This window comes from Conger conger, chromosome 1 (assembly GCF_963514075.1).
Source record: "Conger conger chromosome 1, fConCon1.1, whole genome shotgun sequence".
Lineage (NCBI taxonomy): Eukaryota > Metazoa > Chordata > Actinopteri > Anguilliformes > Congridae > Conger > Conger conger.
Genome location: NC_083760.1, coordinates 79,031,099 through 79,058,790, shown reverse-complemented (window position 1 = coordinate 79,058,790; position 27,692 = coordinate 79,031,099). Strand labels below are relative to the sequence as shown.

Genomic DNA, 27,692 nt, shown 5'->3' with positions numbered 1-27,692 from the left:
ATACATGCCCACTGTATCGAATAAGGCGACTGGTTTAATATTTAGAACCATATGCATCACTTGAATATGTATGTAAAATAAGTTGGCTACAATACAAGAGGGCGTCGTATTTGTTTTGTTACTGAACTGTTGAGAAGTCCCCATCTCTCTCTCTCTCTCTCTCTCTCTCTCTCTCTCTCTCTCTCTCTCTCTCTCTCTCTCTCTCTCTCTCTCCACCCATTCCATCCGCTCCTTGATCCCTCCTTCTTTCCAACCAAAACGTCTCCGTTCAAACGTTTTCCCTCTACGCGTTTCTCCCTCTTGCACACCCATTCCTGTCCCGTCCCTCCCTCTGCGATCTGTTTCTTCCCCTTAAATTCTCTCCCCGTCTCACTCATATATGGTGCTATGGCGGTGCTCTCGAACGTTAGTCCTGTATACGTGGCGCTGCGTTTTGTATTGTTATACTCATTGCTTTCATTAGAAACATCTGCTACAAACGGGATCTCTACTGCTTCTGTGTCTGGACTTTTACCCCCTTATGATGCCTTGTATTACTTGGGTGTCCGGGCATATTTTGAGAAAGACTGGGAGAAAGCGGCGGAGCTAATCGAGAAATCAATCGAAACTCGGGAAACTATACTTCGGAGACGCAGAGAATGCCATGACAACTGTGGTGCAGCAGGGCATGACAGGCTGGAAAAACTAGGTAACTAGTTAAATAGTTAGCCTTTTACATTGTTGCTTGATGCGTAAGAACAATTACTTTGTCCTTTTACATTGCATTGCATAAACTGTGATCGACCTTTCATAACATAAGAAAATGCTTTGACATGGCTATGGGCCATTTATACAGGATTATACAGATGTATTGCATTGATTTATGGGATTAAACCTGTGTAATACATTGTTGTTGTGTAATTGCTGCCATGTTTTTTTTTGTTGCCATGTATTCACTTTATAAATTACGATGAATAAATAATGAATGTTGTTTAGTGAGTTATTTTTAAAGATTCTTTGGTGTTGGATGTAGTCATTATCTTTTATGTCACACTCTGCAATGATTTGATGTCAGACACAGAGAAGGGCAGCGTGTGGGACTTGTGGGCCATAGACTGGGTCCAGCGCAGAGCAGAATGTATCCGGTTCTGTTTGGGTCGGACCATCAGTCCAGCTGGCCAGCTTTCTGTCTCTACAGACATCCAGTATGAATTCGACACCCGCAACCCCTACAACTACTTACAGGTCACATACTACAAGGTATTTGCTTGTGTAGACATGCACTCACAAGTTACTGTCCAGTCCTGGACACAAGTGTTATTGCCTGGTGAACCTTTAGAAAACTTCCAATAACACATTTGCAACTGTGCATGTTTTTGTTTACTGTCCTGGAGTTCTCTTCTTTTCTATTCTGTAAATCTACTGTATTTCTGCTTAAGAGTAAGCCAACAGATCTGCTGGCCTGTCTCACTGTTGCTGCGCGAATTCCCCGCTACATGCACTGTAGGGTCTGTCCTGTTGTCGTGTCCCATTTTCCCACAGCTAGGGAAGATACAGAAAGCAGTGCCGGCAGCCCAGACTTTCTTTGTGGCCAATCCCAGTCACCTGGAGATGAGGAACAACATCGAGAAGTACAAACGGATGCCAGGAGTTACAGACGAGGCCTTCCACGACAGAGAGAGGGATGGAAACCAACAGTGGGTGAGAATGAGGGAGAGAGAGAGATGGACAGAAACAGCGGGTGAGAATGAGGGAGAGAGGGATGGACAGAAACAGTGGGTGAGAATGAGGGAGAGAGGGATGGACAGAAACAGTGGGTGTGAATGAGGGAGAGAGATGGACAGAAACGGTGGGAGCGAGAACGAGAGAGGGATAGACACCAACAGTGGGTGAGAATGAGGGAGAGAGGGATGGACAGAAACAGTGGGAGCGAGAAAATGAGGGAGCTAGGGATGATACAAACAGTAGAGAGAATGAGAGAGAGAGAGGCATGACACAAACAGCGGGAGAGAGAATGAGGGAGAGAGGGATGGACGCCAGCAGTGGGTGAGAGAGAATGAGGGAGCGAGGGATAAACAGAAACGGTGGGTGAGAGAATGAGGGAGAGAGGGATGAGAGGAGGGGAGGGACAGGGAGTTGAAGAGAAATATGACTAAGAACAGTTGAGACAGTTACCGCTGAAAGTGAGATTAAACGAAGGTGATCATATTTGCAAACTTTATCTCCTCCCTATGGTTGTAGCCTACCAACTTGAAGACTTCATAACTCACTATCCACCATCAGTAGATTGAACACAGCCCATCGCTACATTCGCCCTGTCTCTTGATCTACATGCGTCCTGCACAACCACCACTGCTACATATGCTGTTCCCTCCCCATTCTCAGAAGAAAGGCTACCAAAAAGCTGCGCCTTGTCTCCACAGTGGAACGCTGTCTAGTTCAAGGGTTCTTTGTGAGGCAAAATGGTTAAATCCGCAAGCTTTCACAGTTTTCACACCTACCATAGAGGGTTACCAAGAGAACTGAAAATGCTTCTTTAGATTCTTTAGATGCTTCTCTGAGTTGTAAGGATGTATCAGTGCATCTTCAGCAAAGAAAGGCTGTCCTTTTTCTGTAGCAGACCAGACATAGTGTCCTACGCCCTCATAGCAGACCAGCCATACAGTGTCCTACGCCCTCGTAGCAGACCAGACATACATTGCCCTATGCCCTACTAGCAAACCAGATATACAGTGCTCTACGCTCTCGTAGCAAACCAGACATACAGTGCTCTACGCCCTCATAGCAGAACAGACATACAGTGCCCTACACCCTTGTAGAAAACCAGATATACAGTGCTCTACGCTCTCGTAGCAAACCAGACATACAGTGCTCTACGCTCTCGTAGCAAACCAGACATACAGTGCTCTACGCTCTCGTAGCAAACCAGACATACAGTGCCCTACACCCTTGTAGAAAACCAGATATACAGTGCTCTACGCTCTCGTAGCAAACCAGATATACAGTGCTCTACGCTCTCGTAGCAAACCAGACATACAGTGCTCTACGCTCTCGTAGCAAACCAGACATACAGTGCTCTACGCTCTCGTAGCAAACCAGACATACAGTGCTCTACGCTCTCGTAGCAAACCAGACATACAGTGCTCTACGCCCTCGTAGCAGAACAGACATACAGTGCCCTACACCCTTGTAGCAGACCAGACATACAGTGCCCTACGCCCTCTTAAGCACCTCTCCCCCCCCCCCCCCCTGCGCAGTATCTCTACGACGCGGCACTCCTGGCGGAATCCTCGGGCGAGTGGGCGCGCGCCGCGGAGGTGTGGAGGAAGTGCGTGAACGAGACGCTGAAGCAGACGGAGGAGTGCCGGGCGCAGTGCGAGGTGGAGGGGCAGGGGATTCCCGACGAGGAAATCTCCAAAACAACGAGAGTGTTTGAGAAGGCTGCAGGTGAAACGCATTTTCAGCTTGTGACAAAAAGGGGGGGGGTTAACACTTTTCTAATGGAGTGATCCTGATTTTTCTAGTCTTCTATTCAATGCTCTTGTGCTTCTTATACTTAAAAAGCTACCACGTTGTCCTTAGGAAATATGAAGTGATATAAGACGCAGCAGCTGTTATTTTTATCTTTTTTATCAGCAGAGGTGGACATCCCAGGGGTCAGAAAGGAGAAGTCCTGCCATATGTTTTTTTTAATCAGCCAACTGATTTCACTCATTAGGCCTTCCTCCTGGCTGAAATATTTGTGCTAATTAGTAAGTCCAGGTGACTGGGACAAAATACTGGGGAGGACTTTTACTTTCAGAACCTGGATCTTCTACCTCTGGTTAATAGTAATATGCCTTTCAGGTTAAACCACTTCTCCCGGTATGAGTCTGCATCCATACCTGTGCTCTGGCACTGTATCACATAGCCTTTTATTACATTCTGAAGATAATGTTCTGGCTTGAGATAGAAAATATCGTCATTTCATTGATGGAAGGTAATAAGACATTATAAATTATACATGATATTACATTAATGTCATTTGCAGATGCTCTTCTCCAGAGTGACGTACAGTTGATTAGACTAAGCAGGAGACAATCCTCCCCTGGAGCAATGCAGGGTTAAGGACCTTGCTCAAGGGCTGTGTGCACCTTATTGTGGCTACACCGGGATTAGAACCACCAACCTTGCGTGTCCCCGTCATGTACCTTAACCACTACGCTATAGGCTGCCCTGTGGCAATACCTACCTCATATTGAATACTTTATTCAGTATTTTAGTAATTGCATTCGATATTTCAACCACTTAATATGCTCTTATTATTGTAAGCAAAACAATATTGTGTTTTTATGACATTCTTCTGTATATGCATAAAAATACCCACTTCCCCTTAAATGATTAAGTAAAATATGGTCAAAAGATTATCATTATACACTAATAAGTATTCTGTTTTTTTACAGTGGTTTTACACCTCAAGTTTTGTTAACTGAGGATGAGTAATGTTGAACACCCTCCAAAAATATTGAGGTTGTCTCTGTTGGTCTTTGTTTAGCTCTCGCCCTCCACCTGCTGTCCTGTAAGCAATCCTGTGTGGCCATCGTGTCAACACGACCTGGAAGGATTTCTCCAGTGGAGGACTTCCTGCCCACAGTGCTGGAGCACTTACACATTGCACAGTTCAAAGGTTAGGGGTCAATGATGGTGTCACTACAGCTTCTCTGTACTCATAGCTTGGTTTGGTATCTGGAAATTTGGTAATTAATTTTCACCTGAAATTCCCTTAAAAAAATTTTTTTTGTCATTTCTGCACTGCCAGCTGGTGACCTGAGGGGGGCAGTACAGACTCTTCGCTCCCTTCTCCTCTTCTACCCCTCGGACTCTGACTCCCTTTCCAACCTGCAACTCTACTTTGAGACACTGGGTGGCGACACTGAGGCACAAGAGGCACAGCCCAATCAGGTGCAGATAGGTTCTCTCTGTCAGCAATAAAACTAGTGTCATGCAGTCTTCCTGCATATTTTGTCATGGCTGCTGAAGTCTCTGTTTCTGTTTATTTATTTGTTACTTACCAGCACCCATCTCCCCTCACCCTCCTCTTTTCTCTCACTTAGGAAATATCAACCTATGTTAACAGGTCCCTGCTGGAAAAGAGTCTTCTGTACTTTGGAGTTGAGAATCTGGAATTCAACTTCACTGACCCTGTAAGAGAATGGTCTCATAAGTGATATATTTGCGATATAGATTTTAGTGGCAGGGTTTCATGGTCAGGGGTCATCTCTGGCTTCTTCTCTGTTACAGGACTTGTGGACGCCAGAGGAAGTCGTGCCTGAGTCACTGAGAGATGTGTGGAGGTGAGTGGGTAAAATCGCCAGAATTCCTTTAGACTAACTCGCGATTTGACTCTTGCGTTCCTTTTGGGTTCCATTTTATTAACAACCGGCGACTGGTTAGGAACAGAAGTTTCTGGAAGCTCAAACATGCATTGAAACTATGTTGTAATTTCCAGAAGAAATTGAAACGCTTCTTCATCAACGGAAGGGATACAGATCTTTCAGTGTTAATAAGACTATCTGGTTGGTTTAGAGTCTAATCTCTGGTAAAACAATTTGTTGATTTGTTTAATTTGGAGGGGAGGGATGGGAGGGTGATAAAAGGGTTAATTTAAAGAGCAACTCCAATGCATTCGCTTGTTGACTTTCAGAGTGGAGAGGGAAAAACTGAATGAAAAAATTAAGGAGGCAGAGAAGGACGTAGAACTGGATGACAGCGGGTTCTATGCAGGTAAATAATAAATGTAGCCAACCATGTGTCCCCCGTACAAGTACTTCTTCTGCATTACACCCTGCATTCTGCACCCCAGTCAGATTGTCAGCTCCTGTGAACAGAACATTCTTTGCTGCAGCATCATCCTTCAAAAGTTAGGGGGTCAGGGGTATGTAGAGGATGAATATTTGCTGCTACTGAAAAAGCAATGATGGTGGCCATAATTAATCTTCCCCTTAATTAATAAAAGATGCATGAAACTGGACCCTTTCTGTTTCAACTACAGAAAATTGGAACATTCAATGTTACGGAAAAGGGAGTTTATACATCTGGTTGGGCTTTTGAATCTGTGCTTAAATCTTCATCAGATTTATACTTTCCTCCCAACACCAGGGGGCACTGTTCCTCTCGTCGGAGTGACGATCACCATGGATGACGACATGCTAAATGGGACAAATCGTGTTGTTCTGGATGGTATTTTATCTCAGCCCGAATGTGACAAAGTGCTACAGCTGGCTGCCGTAAGCTGTCAAAATTATTATTCCTATTAGTTGTATCATGAATTGCATTGTTATCGCACTGTTCATTGATCGTAAAGACCTTTGTCTGTTCAGGGAGACAGCTCACTCGAACACCCACATTATGTTATAACAGCTAGATAATATTGATGTCAGCCAACTTTAGCTAGAAATGGAGAGCCAAGATACTGTTCTGTCAATTTAACTGGGTATAGTTTGATGGTCAGCTCAAGACCATGATTGAACAGTTTTCCAAAACACCAAGTAATGCTCGTAATTTTATGATGTGTGTGATCAAAGATGGTGAGATTTATTTCATCTCAGCTTCTGAAATCCCTCTTTTTTTTTTTTTTTTACAGACTGCAGCGTCATTAGGCGATGGTTACCGGGGGCGACGGTCCCCACACACACCGCACGAAAAATTTGAGGGCCTGACAGTCCTGAAAGCGTTGAATGTAAGAGCATTTCCGCTTCCTGTTAGTCACAGTGCCGCGAACCTTGAGGGAAAAGCATATCTGACACGCTCTTTTACAGTTGGCTCAGGATGGATTTGTCAACCAAACGGATGCCAGGCTGCTTCATGAGATCGGGGAGAGGGTCCGGACTCTCCTCCACTCGTACTTCCGCAGCCCTTCTGCCCTCTACTTCTCATTCACCCACCTGGTGTGTCGCTCCGCCATCACAGGTACGACACACTCTCCCACACTGACAGGGTTTACACTTTTAATCACCCGCCTTGCTGTGTGCAACCCAGACTCACTGACTCTAGTATATTGTCCCTGTGCTGAGCTGCAGTGGGTCCCTGTGTGTGCACTATGTTGTATTTAGTATATTGTGCAGTGTGTGTTGTATTGAGTGTATTGGCCCTGTGTGTGCAGTGTGTTTTCTATTGAGTATAGTGTCCTTGTGTGTGCAATGTCATGTGTGTATATTGTCTCTGTGCTGAGCTGTAATTGGTCCATGTGTGTAGTATGGAATATGTTGTCCCTGTGTGTGTTGTATGGAACACATTGTCTCTTTGCGCACTGTGTGTTGTATATTGTGGATTGTATTGAGTATATTGTCTCTGTGCTGAGTTGTAGTTGGTCCATACATGAGCAGCGTGTGCAGTATTGAGTATACTGTCATATTGTCTCTGTGTGCGCACTGTGTGTTGTCCTGTATAGTGTGGGTTGTATTGAATATACTGTCTCTGTGCAGGGAAACAGGAAGGGAGGCTGGACCTGTCCCACCCTGTGCACGTGGACAACTGTCTGCTGGAGCCTGAGACCAGACAGTGCTGGAGGGAGCTGCCTGCTTTCACCCACAGAGACCTCAGGTACATACACACACATTACATTACATTACGTGGCATTTAGCAGACGCTCTTATCCAGCGACGTACAACAAAGTGCAAATCAATCACAAGAACAAGTGCAAAAGTAGACCTGAGAGGACAGTACAGTTGCGAGTCCTAGTGTAAACATACAGAAATTCAGAACCCTTGAAGAGTACAGTCAGCTTTCAAACTAGCATACCACTGTTGGCAGCTAGAATACAACAACAGCCAATAAAAACAACAATACCTATACAAGTAACGATATCTATACATAAGTGCCATTACGGTCTAAGGCTAATCACAGTGATTGTGAGTTGGGGAGGGAAAGGTGTAGCCTGAAGAGATGGGTCTTCAGTCTGCGCTTGAAGGAGGTCAGAGACTCTGCCATTCTGACATTCACACACACACACACACACACACAGACACACACGTTGTGATTTTTATTTGTAGATCACCAGTCATCAGTCATGGACTACTATTCAGTAGGGTTCTTGTGTCTCCATGTATCTCACAATAAAACCAGTGGAATATGGCTGTATGTCCTCCCATTAAATTGTCCCTGCCACAACTCACATTAATACCAGGAAAACACTACTCTCACTAGCCATCGCCGCTGGGTGCTCCCGAGCATGCAACGCTCCAAAGCCAAATCTTTGTCTAAGCAGCACAGCATGGAGTCATGTGCTCGTGCCTGTTAATGCTTCTGCCCCTCCCCGCTCTGAGGGATGGGATTTAGTTCATTTGCATCAAATCATGTTTTATGATCTGATTACAGAAATGGGTCATGTCACTAATTATTCGGAGGAATCCGTTTTCGGGGGTTGGGGCAGTGGGGTTCAGTGTCCAAAAACAGAGTCTGTGTGCTCTGTGTTTAATATTCTATTATTTACTTAGTGAAATGTACCATTGGCCCAGGAAAACGGGGAAATTAAATCTATTCCGAGATATGAATTTACCATTTATTGCCTCAATTCCATTCTTTTTATGAGCATTTACAGTATATTTACTGTTAAACTGTTCATGAATTGTATCTAGACTTACAGGCAAGATTGTTTTTATTTACAGAGTATATGCACGAAGAGGAAAATATAATAAATACGTAAATAAATAATGTTCTTAGAATTTTCTTCTTATGTTTTTGGCTACATGGCCCGGAGCCATATACTGTACATGCATTTTATTGACGGTAAATGCTTCACTACTGTTAAACCCTTTATTGTGTAAGTCCTTCTATGTGCTTTTGCCATTGCTATTCATTCATTCATAAAGTCCTGTCAGCTGCTGTTCTTGTTTTGGCCTGTAGGTGGCATAAATAAGCAGACACTTTCTTTGAATCCAGGCCACGGCCTTTACTCTATCAACATTTCTCCTTTACTTTGACAGTGAAAGTGTTTTTTCCCCAAAACTGGGACTGGGACACGCAAGGTCGGTGGTTCTAATCCCGGTGTAGCCACAATAAGATCCGCACAGCCGTTGGGCCCTTCAGCAAGGCCCTTAACCCTGCATTGCTCCAGGGGAGGATTGTCTCCTGCTTAGTCTAATCAACTGTACGTCGCTCTGGATAAGAGCGTCTGCCAAATGCCATCAATGTAAAGTAAAGTAGGTCTGTGGGAAGAAAAGGGGCGATTAATTAAATGCAGTCTGTTTTCCTGCCCTCCAGGTATGCAATATCTGGATAAGAGCGTCTGCCATGTAATGTAATGTAATGTTGATTGAATCTAGGCCCAACTCAGTGATCATGCCTAAATCTTGGTTTTAGCATTATAACCTGAAAACCAGCAGACACTGCAGACTGGAGTTTGATACCTGTGCCACAGTTTATCTGAGTGCTTGTAGCAGCAGTCCCTGGTCAGTCTGGTGAGCACAGGTAGCCATTTTGAATAGCTGACTGTTCTAATTAAAGGCTAGATGAGGACTGTGCTTTACTCTATTGAATGAGGACTGTATGTGTGGGGTGACATGGCTCAGGCAGTAAGAGCAGTCGTCTGGAGGTCGGAGGGTTGCCGGTTCGATCCCCCGCCTAGGCTGTGTCGAAGTGTCCCTGAGCAAGACAACTAACCCCCAAATGCTGGTCGGTGCCTTGCATGGCAGCCAATCGGCGTCGATGTGTGAGTGTGTGTATGAATGGGTGAATGAGAAGCATCAATTGTACAGCGCTTTGGATAAAGGCGCAATATAAAGGCCAACCATTTACTATTTACCATGTGTGGTTGGCCTATTACAGTGCCTTACTCTACCTGAATGAGGACTTTGAAGGCGGGGACCTGTTCTTCACAGACAGAGATGCGAAGACCGTTTCGGTACGTTACGCCTCCTCCGCTCTGATCTGTGTAAAAATGTACGCCTGCGCTTCAACGGTGGAGCCGCTGGTGCGTTTTCACAGTGCGTCTCTGTGTCTCCTCAGGCCACAGTGAGGCCAAAATGCGGGCGGGTCGTTGGGTTCTCTTCGGGACCTGTCAATCCTCACGGAGTTACCGCAGTGACCGCTGGCCGGAGGTGCGCATTGGCCCTCTGGTTCACCAAAGAGAAGCTGCACAGGGACATGGTGAGACTCACTGCGGCTGACACAAAACTCTGCACTGCCTCTGCACAACACCCCTACAATATACATTAAGTGCAGCCTGGAAGTATTTGGACAGTGACACATTTGTTTTGTTGTTTTCGCTCTGCACTCCAGCAAACAGTTGAAATAAAACAATGAAACTTAACACACCTGTACCTGTCCAAGAAACGTTTGAGCAGCCACTTGTCCAATTACTTTTGGTCCCCTAAAGAGGAGGACTGTGTATAAAAAGGGATCGCAGTTCCTCCACGGTTCAACCAATACAGATGTAAAAACCTTCAAATCAAAGCTGAAAGTCTGCACTCTGTTTCAACTGTTGGAGCTGGAGTACAGAGCAGAAACGACAAAAAATGTGTCACTGTCCAAATAATTATGGATTGCACTGTAGCCTGCCTCGCATTAAACGTGTGACTGAAGCATGTTGAGCAGGCACAGGTCTGTGCGTGGGCTGATTTGCCCTCTTGTCCTCAGCGTCGGCGCGACGTCACGTCCGCTGTTGTAAATGTACCTGATGATGAGCATATGCAAACCAACGTTAACCCTCACTGTTCCAGGAGCGGGAGGAGGCGGAGGCGGCGTGGGCGAAGGACGGAGTGAGCGTGACCCGAGAGAAGGAGGAGGCAGGCGCCTCCACCCCAGCTCGCTCGGGGCGGAGTCAGAGCTCCAGGGAGAGGGGCAAAGTCAGGGGCAGGGTGGTGGGGGCGCGGGACGAATTGTGAGGGGCGGGGGAGGCGAGAGCCAGGACCGCCGCGTTCAAACGGGACACTCGCGCAGACGGCTCACTTCCATTCGGGCTGCACCCCCCAGCCGTGGGCCTGTCTCTTAGCCGCTGCCCGTTTCCCTCTCACTTCAGTAGCAGTGACTGTTTTTGTGTCAGAAAGACGACACTTGTGCCCGTTGCTCCTTTTCCCCTGGTAAGTAAGTCTATGTCAGGTCTTATGATGTAATGTTTTTTTTTTTATCTATTAAAAAAAGAAATGACTCTAAAATAAAACAAGCCCATTCCACTGACTCATGGGTCAGGGAGTGTGATAATGAAGTGAGAGACAGGGGGAGGGAGAGAGGTGTTAACACCCCCCCCCCCCCCCCGCCACCCCCCCCATCCATTAAATGATTACCCCAGCCTTCCTTTACCGCATAGGAGATTAGGGGTGAAAGGGAGAGAGGGTTAATACAGCGTGGTAATACAACAGTGTGCTCTGAGCTGTGCTACTCTACAGTACATTAACACTGATGCCCAGAGAGAGAGAGATTACTGTTAATCCCTCATAAAGGAGTGCATTTGTTTATGAAGATTAAAATCTCCATTTAGAATATGGAATAATAATCCAGGAGTAATCATTTAATCATTTACTTCCAACACTCGTCCATCCCTTCACATTAACCCCACCCTCACGTCTCACTGTCTCGCATAGTACGGTGTCCAGTCAGTCGGTGTTTATACGCTGTATTAACCCTCTCAGTCCCTGTTTTCTAATCCACCTTCAGCAGGGAAATGGGTCATTAAAACTGTTAATGTACAGCGCATATCCCCTTCTTCACATCCTCACACACCATCCTGGCATTAATCTAAATCTTTTTCTATATATTGACCCTGAATCAGACTCTTCACTTGTTCTGCAATTACAGAGTGCATGAAAACATCAAATTACAGTTAAGCAGCATGAAACCCATGGCATAAACATGTGTACATTTTTATGTAAATCCAGTACGATTTAATAATGATACATTCTTGACCATAATCAGTCTCTTGTCCGTGAAATGGAATGACGCTGGTCTCTTCCTCGTCCCTTCATATGAATGAATGGTAGTTGGGTGTTCGGGCCTGTCAGTTGTCAGTTAGTGGTTGTAGAACACTAGTACTAGCACCTGCTGTGTCAGCACGAGACGGCTAAGAACAGCCACAACATCCCGATCAACTAAAGTTAAGACCGGGCCCCTATGACACTGTGGCACAAGAGTTCTCACCGGTAACGCAGCTGAGCAGAACATCGATCAGCCTGTATAACAACATCCTGGTGCCTGACCGAACGTTACACCCCCTCCACTGCTTCACAGACCTTCCCGCTTCACCTAGGGCCAGACCTTAGGTCAGACCAGCCCCCTAAAATCCTGGGAGTTTTAGAATAATGTCCAACCTTGAAGAACCTGCTCTGACTGTTTGTGCACTGCAATGAAGTTCAGCCAAACGGAATGCCCTCAGTTTGTTAACCCCTTCCCCTTTCGGTAGAAATGCATGATTGTTATTGGCAAGATCATTGTCCGGTCCTTTGAACTAAAGAAACAAGTCAGTATTTGTGGTTTTTTGAGAGAGAGAGAAAGAGGGGGCCACGTGGAGTTTGACTCCACGCAGTGAACTCTCACACTGCTCTTCTACGGCCTCTGCGTCCCAGAGGTCCGGATTACAGACACGCATCACTACATCTGGTCAACGCTGTCTTCTGCCTGAGAAAGAACACCCCCCCCTCTCCCTCCCTCTTTCTCCCTCCCTCTCCCTCCCTCTTTCTCCCCCCCTCTCGTTCCAGCTGTTCTAATATTAGATTTACCCCCAAGTTTACAAAATACTGAGCCACCTGTCAATCATTGCTCACTTTTCCACCTTAAATAGACATGTCTCTCGCCCTTTATTTACTTTCTCTACAGTTTCATTTATTTTCGGTCCGCTCTCCAATTACCCTTCGCCTGCGCCCTGCACGTGCACCAGCTGAGGTGTGTTTTGGAGTCTGGTTACCCAGCATACACCTCCTGAATGAACTGCCTTCCATCCTGTCTCGGTCTCCGTGATGGGCTCTTGTCCATTAAAACACCTGTAGAGAGACTTAATTGCTCAGACACTTTAGCGCAGAAACTGAGCTTATGCACAATTACAATATAATGAAACATGCAGGTGAAAAAAAAGACAACACTGTTATTTAATACCTGTCACTAATAACCACAATTTAAGACTGAAATTGCACAAAGATGACAACCCTAATCAAGATAAGGACAAAATAGGAATCCGTTCTTAGTAACAGAATCACAGACTGGGTCTGTAAGTATTATCAGACACAACACAACTACACACATGACTCATTTGTTGTTGGACATCTACCCAACTCTTTTATGTTGCCTGAAAGCACCATCCATGTTCGTTAATACTGCCCTTGCATTGTAGCATAGCGTAGTTTCTACTTCCACTGTTCGTGTGTTCACAGACAACCCCACTATGTCTGTGGTGTGGCCGGCTACCAAGATCTCTCCTCGATTCCTCAAGATACAGAATATTCCATTTCCCATCATTTCATCCCTCTCTCCAGCTCCTCCTCCATGCCTTTATCTATCGTTCTCTTCACCTCTTCATCGTTTCACCTCTTGGCAAAGGTTGGCAAAGGACCCCCCCCCCACACACACACACACACTTTCTGCCTAGACACCCTCACTCTCCCCTCCCTCCCTCCCTCCCTCCCTCTCTCCCTCTGTCCATCCCTGGCTTTATCCCTTCATCTCTGATCTCCCTTCATCCTCTCGAATCCTTGTCTGAGGGAGGGAGAAAGCGTCTGGTGTGTGCGCGCGAGTTTGCGTGTGTGTGTGCGTGTTTCTGTGCAAGAAAGAGTGAATGAGACCACGAGAGCCCCCGTGAAAGAGGAGCAAAAACACTTCATCACAAAGAAGGGGGGACTGGGAAAAAGTGACAGAAATTTCAAAGAAGGAGTGCTACTGCATTTTGAGCTTAAAAAGGTGAGTGATACGGTTTTTCATTGCTGCCAATGGGCTGTTATTGTCACTGTGGATTGTAGTTTAGTATAACGATTCCACTCTTGATATCACTGAACTGCTGTGTGTGTGTGATTGTGTGTTTCTGTAAAATATTTTTTTGTCATGTTTTGATATTTTGTTACGAAATGAAAATGAGCAGTAATTCCAACCGAAGATGAGGTTAGAGGATTAGAGGTATTTTAGAGGTATTTCTGGAAGTACTGGATGAGGATTACAGATGATATGTCCTGCAGGTATCCTGTTGAAAATGTAAAATGCTTCATTATGGTGTAGCTAGACATCATTTCATGGCAAATTATGTTTGACTAATCACTGGGTGCGTATGATTCCTATATACATTTTATCACTGTAATAGTAATTGTAATTATTGTGGGTTACACCCCTAAAGTAATGCATCTCAGAAGAAGTACATGTGATTGCTTAAAAAATATGATTCGTCATTGAACCATTAATTGCTTTGGTTGTGCCTATACCAGTACAGTACAGCATTGCTTCCTATTGGAGTCTTCATTTATTCTCTATGGGCCAATAAGCAACCACTGCTCTACATTGGGATGGCAGTAGTTCCAGATATCAGGACTGGGAATGTTGTTATAACCCTATTATAGCGTACATGCTCTGTATGAGCTTAGTGTGAAAAAGGTTTTGGCCAATGACAATAGCAATTACACGGTTTAGAGTATTTTGCTTGAAAATGCATGTTCTGGGTCAGCCTGATTATAGACATCGCCTGAGGTATTGCCAATGCAATTCACTCAGGACACGGGCCCACGGACATTCACACAGGGCCTATGCTATGAAAATGAGACTATTATTTCCTTCATGTTCCTATGTAAGTAGCTCTTGCTAAATGCCTACATGTAAATATCAAATTTCAGCTGCTCCTTTAGCCTCAACGGACCCTTTAAGTTCATTGGGTCCGTCGCTGTGATCCGCTCGAGGTTTATTGGGCTCTCCGGCCCTGCTCAAGCAGTGCTAATCGCACCACTGCACTCTCACAAATAAACCCTTATAGGTAGCCTATAGCCCCACTTTATCTCTCTAGTCTAATGCAGCTTCTCTCACTCACTCAGAACTGACTGGGATTCACTACGGTGCTAAAATCGGCCCTTTGCATATAATAATAATAATAATAATAATAATAATAATAATAATAATAACAATAACAATAATAATAATAGCAACAACAACAACAACAACAATAATAATAATAATAATAATAACAATAATAATAATAATAATAATAATAGCAACAACAACAACAATAATAATAATAATACTAATACTAATAATAATAAAAATAATAATACCAAAAAGGCAAAAGCTAAAATGACTATCATCCAATGCTATCACCTCAGCAGCCCCCCTCCCTCTCCCCCATGTTGATCCAGATGTAAAGAGCAGTCAGTAATCGGATGACAGCAGATTTGATGCAAAAGGCTTCTCTTAAAATCTCAGCCAGGATTTAACCTGCTCTCTCTCCCCCCTCTCACTCGGCCTCTCCCTTTCTCTCCCTCTCCTGGCTCCAATCTTTTTTTCATTCGTCAGTGTTTCAATGCACCGTCCAGTTTGTGTATTCAATCAATGACATTAACAAAAATGATGAGTGTGGATAACTTCAATTGACTTCTGATTATACACTGATATATAGATGGACAGAATTGTATTCCCTGAGAAACCAAAGGCCAATTGAACAAATCTCTTTCTCTCACAGTCACTCACTCTCTCTTTCTATTGCTCTCTCTGTTCACAAACAAATTTTAGTCAAATTCACCGGTCACAAGATTTGTCAGAGACACAGGCAAACAGAGTAAGCAGGGGAGACAGGAAGAGGCATACAAAAGGAAAGATTGCAAATCATCTCTCCATTTTGAAGGTAAGATCATTTTTTAAAACATTGTTTCGACATGTAAATAATGTATGATAGGTAACTGTGTTTCATGTTCCTTGATAAAAAAACTGCATATCAGGTGAAAATTAGGAAACATTTTGTGTAAATATCAGAGGTCATGTGGAAAGTTGTAAGGGCATTTTCTTAAAATGTGTAACATGTAATTAATTAAATATGTCATATATAAACTAAAATACAGATGTATCCAACTCCAGATAAAACTGGTGGGAATGAGAGAAAATAGAAAATGATGCAATAAAAAGACTTTACTGGACAACTTAATTCAGAAATGTCTGAATATTGAAATGATTGAACATACAGTGCAGTCTGTAAGTATTTGGACAGTGACAGTGTTGTCTTGGCTTTGTACTCCAGCACATTAGATTTGATATCAAGTTCAGACCATTGGAATTGTAGGAATTACAGACGTTTTTAACATAGTCCCCCCATTTTAGGGGAGAAAAAGTAATTAGACAATTGGCTGCTTATCTGTTTATTGGCCAGCTATGTGTCTCTGCATCATTTGTTCATGCACAAGAAAGCTATCAGAAGGTCAAGAGTTTATTCTAGGTGTGGAATTTGCATTTGGAGTCTATTGCTGTTGTCTCTCAACATGAGGACCAAATAAGAGCCAATGCTAGAAAAGCAGGCCGTCATGAAGCTGTAAAACCAGAATAAATCGATCGAAAACATAGCAACATCATTGGGTGCGTCAAAACCAACTGTTTGATACATCATTAAGAAGCAATGACACACTGGTGAGCTCAACAATAGCAAACAACTTGGTCGAGCACAACCACTGTAGTGTATGACCAAAAATACTTTCAGTTGTGAAGAAAAAACCCTTTTCAGCTGTTGAACAGATCGGGAAACACTCTTCAAGATATAGGCATAGATGTGCCAGACCAAAATAAAGAGAAGACTACACCAGCATAACCTTGGTAGATTCACTGCAAGATGCAAACCACTGGTAAGCTCCAAGAACAGAATGGCTAAGTTGACAAAAAATAAAAAATAAAAACTGCAACAAAAAGAAAAGTGAGGAGGAAAAAAAGAAAAGAAAAAAAGTCACTTGTGATACAAGGCATCTTATCCTCATCTTTAAGACACGGTGGAGCGTGAACATGCATGGCTGCCACTAGTACTGTCTCACTTCTCTTTATTGATGATGTGACTGCCGATGGCAGTAGGATGAATTCTGAAGAGTACAGAAACATCTTATCTGCACAGATCCAACCGCATGCCTCATTGAACAGCGCTTAACCCTGCAGCAGGACAATGGACCCTAACATACTGCTGAAGCCCGCAACAAGCTTTTCAGCGCCATAAAGCGATTCTTAGCTGGCCAGCTCAATCTCACACCCTCCATCCACCTGAACATGTTTCACTCGCTGAGGACTGGACTGAAGGCAAAGCACCTGAGAAATGAACAGGCTGGCTACAGCAAAGGCCTGGTAGAGCATCGTCAAGGAAGACACCCAGCGTCTGTTGATGTCTACTTCAGGCAGTCATCTAATGCAAAGGAGACTTTTACTTCAGATTATGGTGAATTGTCCAATTACTTTGGCTCCCCCTAAAATTATTTGACTGTAAAACGGGCTGTAATTCCTTCAAGAATCACCCGATGTGGATGCAAATACCCTTAAATTAAAGCTGACAGTCTGCATCTTAACCCCATATTCAGCCAAAACATTTAAAAAAAAATAGTGTCACTGTCCAAATACTTACGCACTGCACTTGCAGAGAAACACAAGCATGTGAATAACCCTGCTGAAAAAAAGGCAGCCCAAGCTAGGTTTCGAACCACAGCTTAGCTGGTTGACCAGTTCAGACCAGCTGAAGCTATGTTTTGAAACAGCTGGTAGCTGGTCCTAGTCACATCTACTCCCATCTTTCAACCTCAGCTGTAAATGTTACTAATATTAGTATAATTCTTATTAACTGGATGGGAATTACATGATAATGCGGGGAAAAAGGAACAGGTAATGAGATTGCATCAGCAGAAATAGACTGAGGTCGAGCCAGATGCTTCAGCAGGATCGGTGGATGGGATGGGGGGCGGGGGGGTGTAGATAACATTATTACCAATAACGTGATGGGGAAGGACAGATAGGGAACACTTGGGTTAACAGTGTGATGGACTGGGCAGACAGGTTTGCGCATAGACTTGGTGTGTGCTGACAAGACATGTGATTGCGGGCCGGCTGTGTATTTGTGTATTTAGCTCCATGTAGCATGTGTTCATATGCGCTGTATGCATAGGCTTCTTGTATTTAACCTGCCCATGTGACTGTCTGTCCACGTACATATACGTGCTCTTCCGAGAAAAGAAATTTGCAAAGCAGTTGAGGAATGTTTGAATTGCAAATAGCTGTTTAAACCAGAGCCTAGGGGAGAGAGAGGCTAATGGAGAAGCTCTCACGCATAAACAATTGAAACTATGCTCTAGATTTGTGGTACAACAGCTTGACTAGTACCAACAAAGTCAATGGATGATGATACTGATGAATTTACAGTGGGGTGCAAAAAAAAGGGCACCCCTGATTTAAATGTCTGTTACAATAAATCTATTTGTGATCAAAAGCAAACCTGAATTCAAAATGGTACAGTGACACTATTTTGTCTGCTCATTTTAAAGCAAGGTTTTTATTTTCATTTTTTACTGTTTATAAATTATTAAAAAAAGGAAAAGGGCCCAGTGCAAAAGTTTGGGAACCTTTTTGGATTGTTCTTTGTTACTTTTTTTGAAAGATGACTACTAAGGCCCAGACCCAGGTGATTTACTCATTAGAGCATCAATGAGTCAGGTGAGTATAATTCCAGGGTTTAACTTTTTATTCTGAATTTACAAAGTATCCAACTGCAACTATGGGTTCCTCTAAACAGTTGTCCTAGGATTTCAGAATCAGGATGGTTCATTTCCACCAAGAAGAAGAAGGCTACAAAACCTCTACATACAGGATTGCCAGAAAGAACTACCTGAACATAAAATGAAGTGTCTGAGGGGTGAAGAACACCTTGCCAACTGTGAAGCATGGAGGTGGATCCGTTATGCTTTGGGGTTGTGTGGCAGCTGAGGGCACAGAAAATATTGTGCGAGTGGAAAGAAGAATGGATTCCACCAAATATTAAGAAATTCTAGAGGCTACTATTCAAAGGTCATTCCAGATATTGAAATTGAAGAGAGGTTGGGTATTCCAGCAAGACAATAATCCAACGCATACCTCGAAATCAACCATGAAGTACCTCCAGGAAAGATGGATGAAGATTTTGGAATGGCCACCACAGTCCCCAGACTTGAATATTATTATTGAAAATCTATTGAGCTAGAGGTTTTGCCAGGAAAAATGGGGAAAAAGGAAGGAAGTACTAAGTGACAGGGGTCCCAAACTTTTGCACAGAGACTTTTCCCTTTTTTTATTATTTTGAAACTGAAAACATTTCATGTTTAATGTTATATTATTTAGAGGTCAGGTTCGCTTCTGTTCATTTCGATATTAATTGTATTGTATGTCCCCTTTTCTGTATCTTACCCATCATTCATTGTGCTTTGCTTGTCTGACCTCACTTCCTGTCCCCTCTTCTCAGTGACAGGAACACACAGCCGTTGCCATGGGTGAAATGGAGCAGTTGCGTAAGGAGGCGGACAACCTGAAAGATGAGATTACTGTTAGTTTCTCAATCACTATTAAATGGACTTCAATTGGCTAAATTCCTTCAGAATTATTAGCTGCTATGATCATTTGAAATGCTATTATCTGTAGTTATTCACAATCTTGAATATATTCATTATTCCCATATTGCCACAAGAGTTCAGTTGAAGACAAACCCTTTGTATGTGAAATATGAATATTAAAAATTCAGTTACAGCTGCCAGATGTGATTTCTTAAATCGTGATCATCCCGTTGTTTCAAACACAAATGTGTATAGCCTTTACCATTATTTAATGTTACTTGTTAAGATTTAAACAATGGCAGTCCTTTACTGAGCGTCTCTTTATCCAGCACAATTGCTGCAGCCATTTCTAATAGGGATAGAATAGTTTCTCAAAAGGAAAAGGCCTGCGTGATGATTTATTACTGGGCAGATTAGCGTTATCAGTCTTTGTCTCTGTATGCACTAGGCCGCTCGTAAGGCTGTTCAGGACCAGACTCTGCAGGACGCGGCCGCGGGGATCACCGTGGTGGCCCGTGTCCAGCTGAAGACCAGAAAGACCCTGAGGGGTCACCTGGCCAAGATCTACGCCGTGCACTGGGGCACCGACTCCAAGTAAACGGCTCCTATTTCTGAGGCTTACATCATGGGCCCGGGGTTGCCAGACTGGAGCATGGGGGGGTCCATGAAAGAGTTCAGACCTCCTGAACAAAATGGAAAAAATATTTTCTATTCTAAGAATTTCTATGTTTTCTGCATTGCATTAATTGCACGGTAAAAAAAAACGTACTGGTTTAAAGATCATCACATGTATTTGTTTACACACACATGGATATATTGTATAGTACTAAGGACATTAGTCGATAAATCAAAAAACGTCTTAAATAGCCACTGTATTACAGCATGTAGTGCTTTTTTATGAAGCTGCGAGTAGTTAACCATTGATCTGAGGGAGGTTCTCAATTGGGGCTCATTCCATTTCGGGAGTCCTGGGGACCTGAGCCCCCTGAGGGCAGAGAGGCATGAAATGTGGGAATCAGGTTTACTCATGGCTGACGCCCACGCTGTCTGTGAGCCAGGTGCAGTAATTCTTTCGAGCGACCAATCTACCAACCCCAGTTCTACACCTCAGGGTTCCTGGGTTCACCTCAGGTTTCCCACTGTTTTCAAGACATTCCAGGAAATTTCCAGAACATTCTGCGTGAGCAACACGTGTAATATATAGAATGATAAAGGGCCTGGGCGCCTGTGGTTTTGACCTGTAACTTTACACTAAAATATTTTCCAGCACATTTAGTCAATTTTCTCAATTTTCCATTACTTTTCCATGACAGGAAAACTGCATTGTAAAAAATCCAGGTTTTCCAGGATGTATGAGAACCCCGAATCTCCATTGCACACCCCATTCACACTTAGCAAAACTGCTAAACTGCTAAAAAAACTGAGTGAAATGAATGGCTTTCCCTCTCTTCTGCAGGTTGTGTGTCAGTGCATCACAAGACGGCAAGCTCATAGTGTGGGACAGCTACACCACCAACAAGGCAAGCAGCATAAGAGAGGACTTTCTACAGCAAGCTTTTCCTTCCCCCTCATTCTCTATGTCAGATAATATGTGGAACAGACTCGTCACAGGGCGAAAAGAGAAATTCATATGAAAATTGCTAATCAGATGAGAATGAGAATGTGCTCCTTATTAGCAATATGTAACTTTCTTCGCAACTTATTTTTTCCAAGATGTTTTTTTATTTTTCATTGGCCCATTCTGTTAAGGCACGATCACACAGTGGTGTGTGGATGAACCCCATGCTCACAGACACACGATCACACAGTGGTTTACTGCTCTCTGGCGACCCCTGCTGGTCAATCAGGCACCCTTAGACCACATGCCAAATCCCAATTTCCATGTGAGCTTGGTTGTGGGCTGTGCAGGCTGGCGACACCATCTGTTTTGGAGGGGAACTGCGGATGTCGACACTCTCCGAAATTGGCCGTGGTTTGTGCATGAACTGGGGCTGTGCTTGCAAATCATTGTACATTCCAAAAAGTAGGGGTGGTGGTGGGGGGGGGGGGGGTTGGATATTGTGCCATTCAGCCACATTGGGGGGGGTTAAAAAAGTTTAGAGGAAAACGTTGACTCTTGCCCTGCTCCACCCTAATCATTGTCCCCCAGGTGCACGCCATCCCCCTGAAGTCGTCGTGGGTGATGACGTGTTCCTACGCACCCTCGGGGAACATGGTGGCCTGTGGTGGTCTGGATAACATGTGCTCCATCTACAACCTGAAGGGCAAGGACGGCACCGTCAAGGTCATGAGGGAGCTGGCTGCACACACAGGTACACCGCCTGACTGGCTCTGACACCATGTGACTCGCTCTGACACCGCCTGACTGACTCTGACACCATGTGACTGGCTCTGACACCACCTGACTGGCTTTGATACCATATGACTGGCTCTGACACCGTGTGACTGGCTCTGACACCGTGTGACTGGCTTTGATACCATATGACTGGCTTTGACACCGTTTGACTGGCTTTCGCACCGTTTGACTGGCTTTCGCACCGTTTGACCGGCTTTGACACCGCCTGACTGGCTTTGACACCGTTTGACTGGCTTTGACACCGCCTGACTGACTCTGACACCATGTGACTGGCTTTGACACCGCCTGACTGGCTTTGATACCATATGACTGGCTTTGACACCGCCTGACTGGCTTTGACACCATGTGACTGGCTTTGACACCGTGTGACTGGCTCTGACACCGCCTGACTGGCTCTGACACCGCGTGACTGACTCTGACACCATGTGACTGGCTTTGACACCGTTTGACTGGCTTTGACACCGTTTGACTGGCTTTGACACCATGTGACTGGCTTTGACACCGTTTGACTGGCTTTGACACCGCCTGACTGGCTCTGACACCTCCTGACTGACTCTGACACCATGTGACTGGCTTTGACACCGTGTGACTGGCTTTGACACCGTTTGACTGGCTTTGACACCTCCTGACTGACTCTGACACCATGTGACTGGCTCTGACACCATGTGACTGACTCTGACACCGCGTCACTGGCTCTGACACCGCCTGACTGGCTCTGACACCGTGTGACTGGCTTTCGCGGCTGTCACACAGGTTTCCACCTGTCAGACGAGCCCATTGTGAGCTGTGGATGCTGATGTCATTTCCTGCAGCTAAATTCCTGTACTTACTATGCCTGCGGCCATCAGCCACACAGGGCAATGGATGACTGGCTGCGTAGGGAGGGTTTATGTTGGCCGGATTGTCATCATGCATGGGGTTGCCAGGTTTGGAATTTGTGAAAACTTGGTGGATAACGTGCAGTTGGAAGCTTAATCGCACGCGGTGGGGAGCTGTCAGAACCAATCACAGGCCAGGTGCTTCAGGTGAAAAAAAAATTCATTCAATGAATTCACTTGGGACCACAAACTGGACCTGTAGAAATGATGTGAAAATCAGACATTCTGCTCAGAAATGGTGCATACTTGCTGACATCCTCACAGAGACTGTTACAGCAACGAGAAAAACATACAAATGTAACCGCACAATTCAAATTGGGACACAAAAAAACGACATTTGCTCATTGTGACATTCATAGAATTGTGGAGCAATTCTGATTACAGCAATACTATGTGTGTAAGATAGTATTCACTTATGCTTCTCAATTTCAAGTTTAGGGGCAAATTTCTATTTTATTTAAAAAAATTTTTAAAAGCCTGGCTTTTGAGGTCAATGTCCTGTTCATACTCAAAAGTTATTTAAGAGGTTTTGCCGTTCACTTCACTTGGTCAGCTTATAATTCTCCTCCACAGAACAATGATGATAGATGACTATTCTATGCGATACCGTAGAAACATGAGCGCTTGAACAGTATATGAGTGAGCCGTATTCCACAGCCAGGGAATGTCATTGTGTGGTGAGTCACCCGTATGAACTGAGAACACTCAGGCCTGCGGCAGTCAGACCCAGTCACTGGTGAGACCGCGGTCAGCGATGCCCCTGGGGCCTGACATGGCTCAGGCAGTAAGAGCAGTCGTCTGGCAGTCGGAGGGTTTGCCGGTTCGATCCCCCGCCCGGGCTGTGTCGAAGTGTCCCTGAGCAAGACACCTAACCCCCAAAAGCTCCTGACGAGCTGGTCGGGGGCCTTGCATGGCAGCCAATCGCCGTCGGTGTGTGAGTGTGTGTGAGTGTGTGTGTACGAATGGGTGAATGGAGAAGCATCAATTGTACAGCGCTTTGGATAAAGGCGCTGTATAAATGCCTGCCATTTACCATTTACCATTTCTGTTTGCCCAGGATACCTGTCCTGCTGCCGATTCCTCAACGACAGCGAGATCATCACCAGCTCCGGCGACTGCACCTGGTAATCCCTCTTATTATCCTTCTGCCGCGTCCACAGAGAGGAAGAGAGCTTCCCCATGAACTAGGCACACTTACTGAAATGCAGAAACACTCTCAGCACACTGTGTTATTTAACAACAGCAGCGCTTCACAAACGTAACAAGCCAAACGGTGTTCTGAAAGGAATCACGGTAAGACATACCTGTATGTTGTGCTTCGTGATACTGGTCTCGACACTGACTAAAAACAGCTCTTTGCAGAAGGCACACTCGCTGAAATACTCTTACCACACTGCTTATCGAACAACAGCAGCACTTTACTTCTGCAAAGAGCTTTCCCCCCCCCCCCCCCCCAGTACTGGGAGCAGATTAATTTTTAACACTGTTTGGCCTGCTGCAGTAAATTTGTTAGGTTTGTGATATACGGTCATCTCAGCCTGTTTTAATGGGCGACAGATCACAGGAAAGGACAATGGTAATGGGAAGTGTATGTGGTTTACGTGACGCTGGCTGACTGGCCTGTTATCGGCCCCCCTGGCAGTGTGCTGTGGGACATCGAGACGGGCACGCAGAAGACCGTTTTTGCGGGCCACATGGGAGACTGCATGTCCTTGGCTGTGGCACCCGACTTCAAAATGTTCATCTCCGGGGCTTGCGACTACACAGCCAAGCTCTGGGACATCAGAGAGGGCGTCTGCAGACAGACCTTTGGGGGCCACGAGAGCGACATCAACGCCATTGGGGTGAGGCTGAATGGCAGCGCGCACACACACACACACACACGCACACACACACACACACACACACCTGCACGCACGCACACACCCACACACACACACACACACGCACGCACGCACGTGCACGCACACGCACACACACACACACACACCCGCACGCACACACACGTGCACGCACACACACACGAGCACGCACACACACACACAGACACACATGCACACACACGTGCACGCACACACACACGAGCACACACACACACACACACACACCTGCATGCACACACACACACGTGCACGCACGCACACACGAGCACACACGCACACACGAACACACACACACATGCATGCACACACACCCGCACGCGCACACACACACCCGCACGCGCACACACACACCCGCACGTGCACACACGTGCACGCACACACACACACACAAGCACACACACACACGCATGCACACACACACCAAGAGGCATGAATTATATCTCTCGCAAAACTTCAATTTCAATTTTACCACGTCATACTGAAGTACAAATTCAGAGCGACAAAATGACATAACAACATTATGCTTTTGTAAACCGCAGTTTTGAGAACACAACATTCTCGACACGAGATCCACTCTTATGACAGGAATGCTTTCCTCGGTTTTTTTTTTTTTGTCAGTTTTTTCATTTTGATGTGTTTCATTCAGAAATATTAATATAAAACAGACGACTTTAGATGCCCACTGTCCAGAATGCACACACCCCACCCCACTTACCAGGGTGACACATCACTCACCCCTGACCTCTCCCTCAGTTCTTCCCCAACGGGAACGGCGTGCTGACGGGCTCGGACGACTCCACCTGTAAGCTGTACGACCTGCGGGCTGACCAGGAGCTCATCACCTACCAGGACTCCAGCATCATGTGCGGAGTCACCTCCCTGGCCCCCTCGGTGTCCGGGCGCCTCATCCTGGCCGGATACGACGACTTCAACTGCAACATCTGGGACACGCTCAAAGCCGAGAGAGTGGGTGAGTGAGAGAGAGGGAGGGAGGACACTGAGGGCAGGTGGGAATGGGGAAGAGAGGAGAGAATGTGGGATTAAATTCCATTTCATTTTATTTGTATCGAACGGAATCTTACAGTAGACTGGCTCTGACATCACGTGACTGGCTTTGACATCGCGTGACTGGCTCTGACCCCCCAAATAGCACATCAGATGAACAACTCCCTAGTGGGGAGACAAACCCTCAAACAGTGGCAAGAAAAAACTCCCTGATGGGAAGAAATCTTGGGAGGAACCTGGCTGTAGGGGGATGCCCATCAACCACTGGCCTATAGTTTGAGATGGTGACAGTTCAGGTATTAAACTAGCAGAGTCCACATGGATGGATGTAAAGTATGCCGTTCAGAGGGCAGAGGGATGAATCTGTAGCTCTGGGATGTGTTGAAGCATGGGGATGAATCAGATCATGGCTTAGCGAGTGAAAGACAAACGGAGCAGCAGTAGGGAGGTGAGGAAAGAGGAAGAGGTGAAAGAGTGAAGGAGGAAAGTGGTTGGTGGAGGGATGAGGGAAAAAGTAGTGGAGGCAGAACTGAGAAAGGAGGGGAAAGAAAATGGTGATAGACAGGGTAAGGGAGAAAGGGCAGGGACTAAGGAGGTCTGGGGTATTCCAAAAGCATTTTATATTTAATCATCCATGGTACAGCCAGTCAGGTCCTACCTGCTGTTCTCTAGTTCATACTGGTCTTCATTAGCATGCTGTAGGCTCTTACCTTGCGTTCATGATTTACCCACTCTCACCCAGGAGTGCTGGCTGGTCATGACAACAGAGTGAGCTGCATCGGGGTGACACCTGACGGAATGGCAGCTTGCACGGGATCCTGGGATAGCTTCCTGAAGATCTGGAACTGAACCAGCCCTTGAGAGACAGAGCGGAAGAAGGTTAACCAGGCAGGGAGAGGGAGAAATGGGTCGAAAAGAGGAAAGAGGTGTTGGGTTCTGGGGAGGGAGGGTATTGGGAATTAGAGGGTGTTTGTTGTGCCATTTCAAGGCCTTTGTGTTGTGAGAGGGTTTGTGATAGAGGGAGACACTCACTTCTCATATCTCTCCCTCCCTCAAACAAAAGCTTGTGATAGGAAATAAGGGGACTTAAAAAAATATATATCCTTGAAGATGATTCCATCTCCCAGCCTCTGAAGAAGAGAATGGTGGCGTTTAAAATCTAACAATGCGGAAGTTGTCATGGCAACTGCCAAAAAGGATTAGCATCAAAATAGGATTTAAATAGGTTTAAAATGTTAATCAAATCGAAACATTTTCATGAAAAGTAGGATATACACAGGATGTAAGTACAAGTTTGCTTTTGGCATTTCGTTTGTTTAGAATTTCCCTAGTTAGTGTTTATTTATTTATTATACTTTGTGTATTAGTGTGCAGTTTGGTGTAAGGTAGTTTTGCCACACCACAGGTGTGTGTATGCAACTGGAGGGTATTTGCCATCATTCTGGCTCTATAGTTGTGGCCAAACAACCTTGGCTTGAGCCAGAATGGCAGCACCTTTGTTTTCATTGAGCAAACCATTGAGCTGACAGATGGGAGAGCCAAAGGGTTCACCGAGCCCTTTCAAAAACATGACCTCCTTTCAAACAGACAGACAGACATTAAAAACATCCCCATCAGTAATATGCCAAACCCAGCAGAGCCAGATGGTTAATTCTGCTTCACATTTACCTTGTGTACTGTAGTTCGTGATAAACCAACAGCCAGCGACAATCACAGCCAATTTCATAAGACATTCACCGATTCATGTTACACACAGAATTCCATCGCAAAAATGCATTATTCTCCAGTAAAGGGGTCTTTCACTTCTGACTTGATCTTAGGCAACTATGCACAACAGTCAAATTGCACTGGTTGAAGTTGTAGGCCTAGAAAGAAAATGAATGTCTTACTCTGGTATGAAATAACCTCCCTAACTTTTACTGCCTTTTGTAGTGAGTTTTACACATTAAGCCTGTCTAAAACAATGACCTTTCTAATAAACACAGAATTCTGCATTAAATGTGTCCGTGTGTTGCCTTGTGAATGCAAAAACCACTGAACTCACCAAACTAGTTTAATGTACCTCAGAAAAATGTTGTTGTAAAAACCTGTTGTGATCTACTTAGTGCAGTGACACATGGGGTGT

The 27,692-nt window shown here is 45.0% G+C and overlaps 2 protein-coding genes across 2 annotated transcripts; both read left to right on the top strand.

Annotated features, from left to right (window-relative positions):
- Positions 1-265: 265 nt before the first annotated feature.
- p3h3 (prolyl 3-hydroxylase 3) lies at positions 266-11,133 on the top strand. Its single transcript, XM_061236094.1, has 16 exons — positions 266-688; positions 1,055-1,239; positions 1,522-1,680; positions 3,237-3,426; positions 4,514-4,645; positions 4,778-4,920; positions 5,073-5,162; positions 5,260-5,312; positions 5,663-5,742; positions 6,118-6,245; positions 6,602-6,697; positions 6,777-6,927; positions 7,443-7,560; positions 9,784-9,859; positions 9,964-10,104; positions 10,677-11,133. The coding sequence occupies exons 1-16, from the start codon at positions 388-390 to the stop codon at positions 10,839-10,841; spliced, it is 2,208 nt and encodes a 735-aa protein (XP_061092078.1). The 5' UTR covers positions 266-387; the 3' UTR covers positions 10,842-11,133.
- A 2,513-nt stretch (positions 11,134-13,646) lies between these two features.
- gnb3a (guanine nucleotide binding protein (G protein), beta polypeptide 3a) lies at positions 13,647-27,530 on the top strand. The gene is made up of 10 exons (XM_061236419.1): positions 13,647-13,839; positions 15,643-15,754; positions 19,358-19,438; positions 19,894-20,039; positions 20,902-20,965; positions 21,595-21,757; positions 23,737-23,803; positions 24,322-24,523; positions 25,316-25,532; positions 26,310-27,530. The coding sequence occupies exons 3-10, from the start codon at positions 19,382-19,384 to the stop codon at positions 26,414-26,416; spliced, it is 1,023 nt and encodes a 340-aa protein (XP_061092403.1). The 5' UTR covers positions 13,647-13,839; positions 15,643-15,754; positions 19,358-19,381; the 3' UTR covers positions 26,417-27,530.
- The last annotated feature ends 162 nt before the right edge of the window (positions 27,531-27,692 follow it).

Bases quoted from the DNA above. Each gene is read 5' to 3' on its own strand.
- p3h3 (XM_061236094.1), top strand. From the start codon at position 388: ATGGCGGTGCTCTCGAACGTTAGTCCTGTATACGTGGCGCTGCGTTTT. The intron at 1,681-3,236 runs GTGAGAATGAGG...CCCCCTGCGCAG, and splicing joins GGGATGGAAACCAACAGTGG to TATCTCTACGACGCGGCACT. The intron at 4,921-5,072 runs GTGCAGATAGGT...TCTCTCACTTAG, and splicing joins AAGAGGCACAGCCCAATCAG to GAAATATCAACCTATGTTAA.
- gnb3a (XM_061236419.1), top strand. From the start codon at position 19,382: ATGGGTGAAATGGAGCAGTTGCGTAAGGAGGCGGACAACCTGAAAGAT. The intron at 21,758-23,736 runs GTACACCGCCTG...CTGTTTGCCCAG, and splicing joins GGAGCTGGCTGCACACACAG to GATACCTGTCCTGCTGCCGA. The intron at 25,533-26,309 runs GTGAGTGAGAGA...ACTCTCACCCAG, and splicing joins GCTCAAAGCCGAGAGAGTGG to GAGTGCTGGCTGGTCATGAC.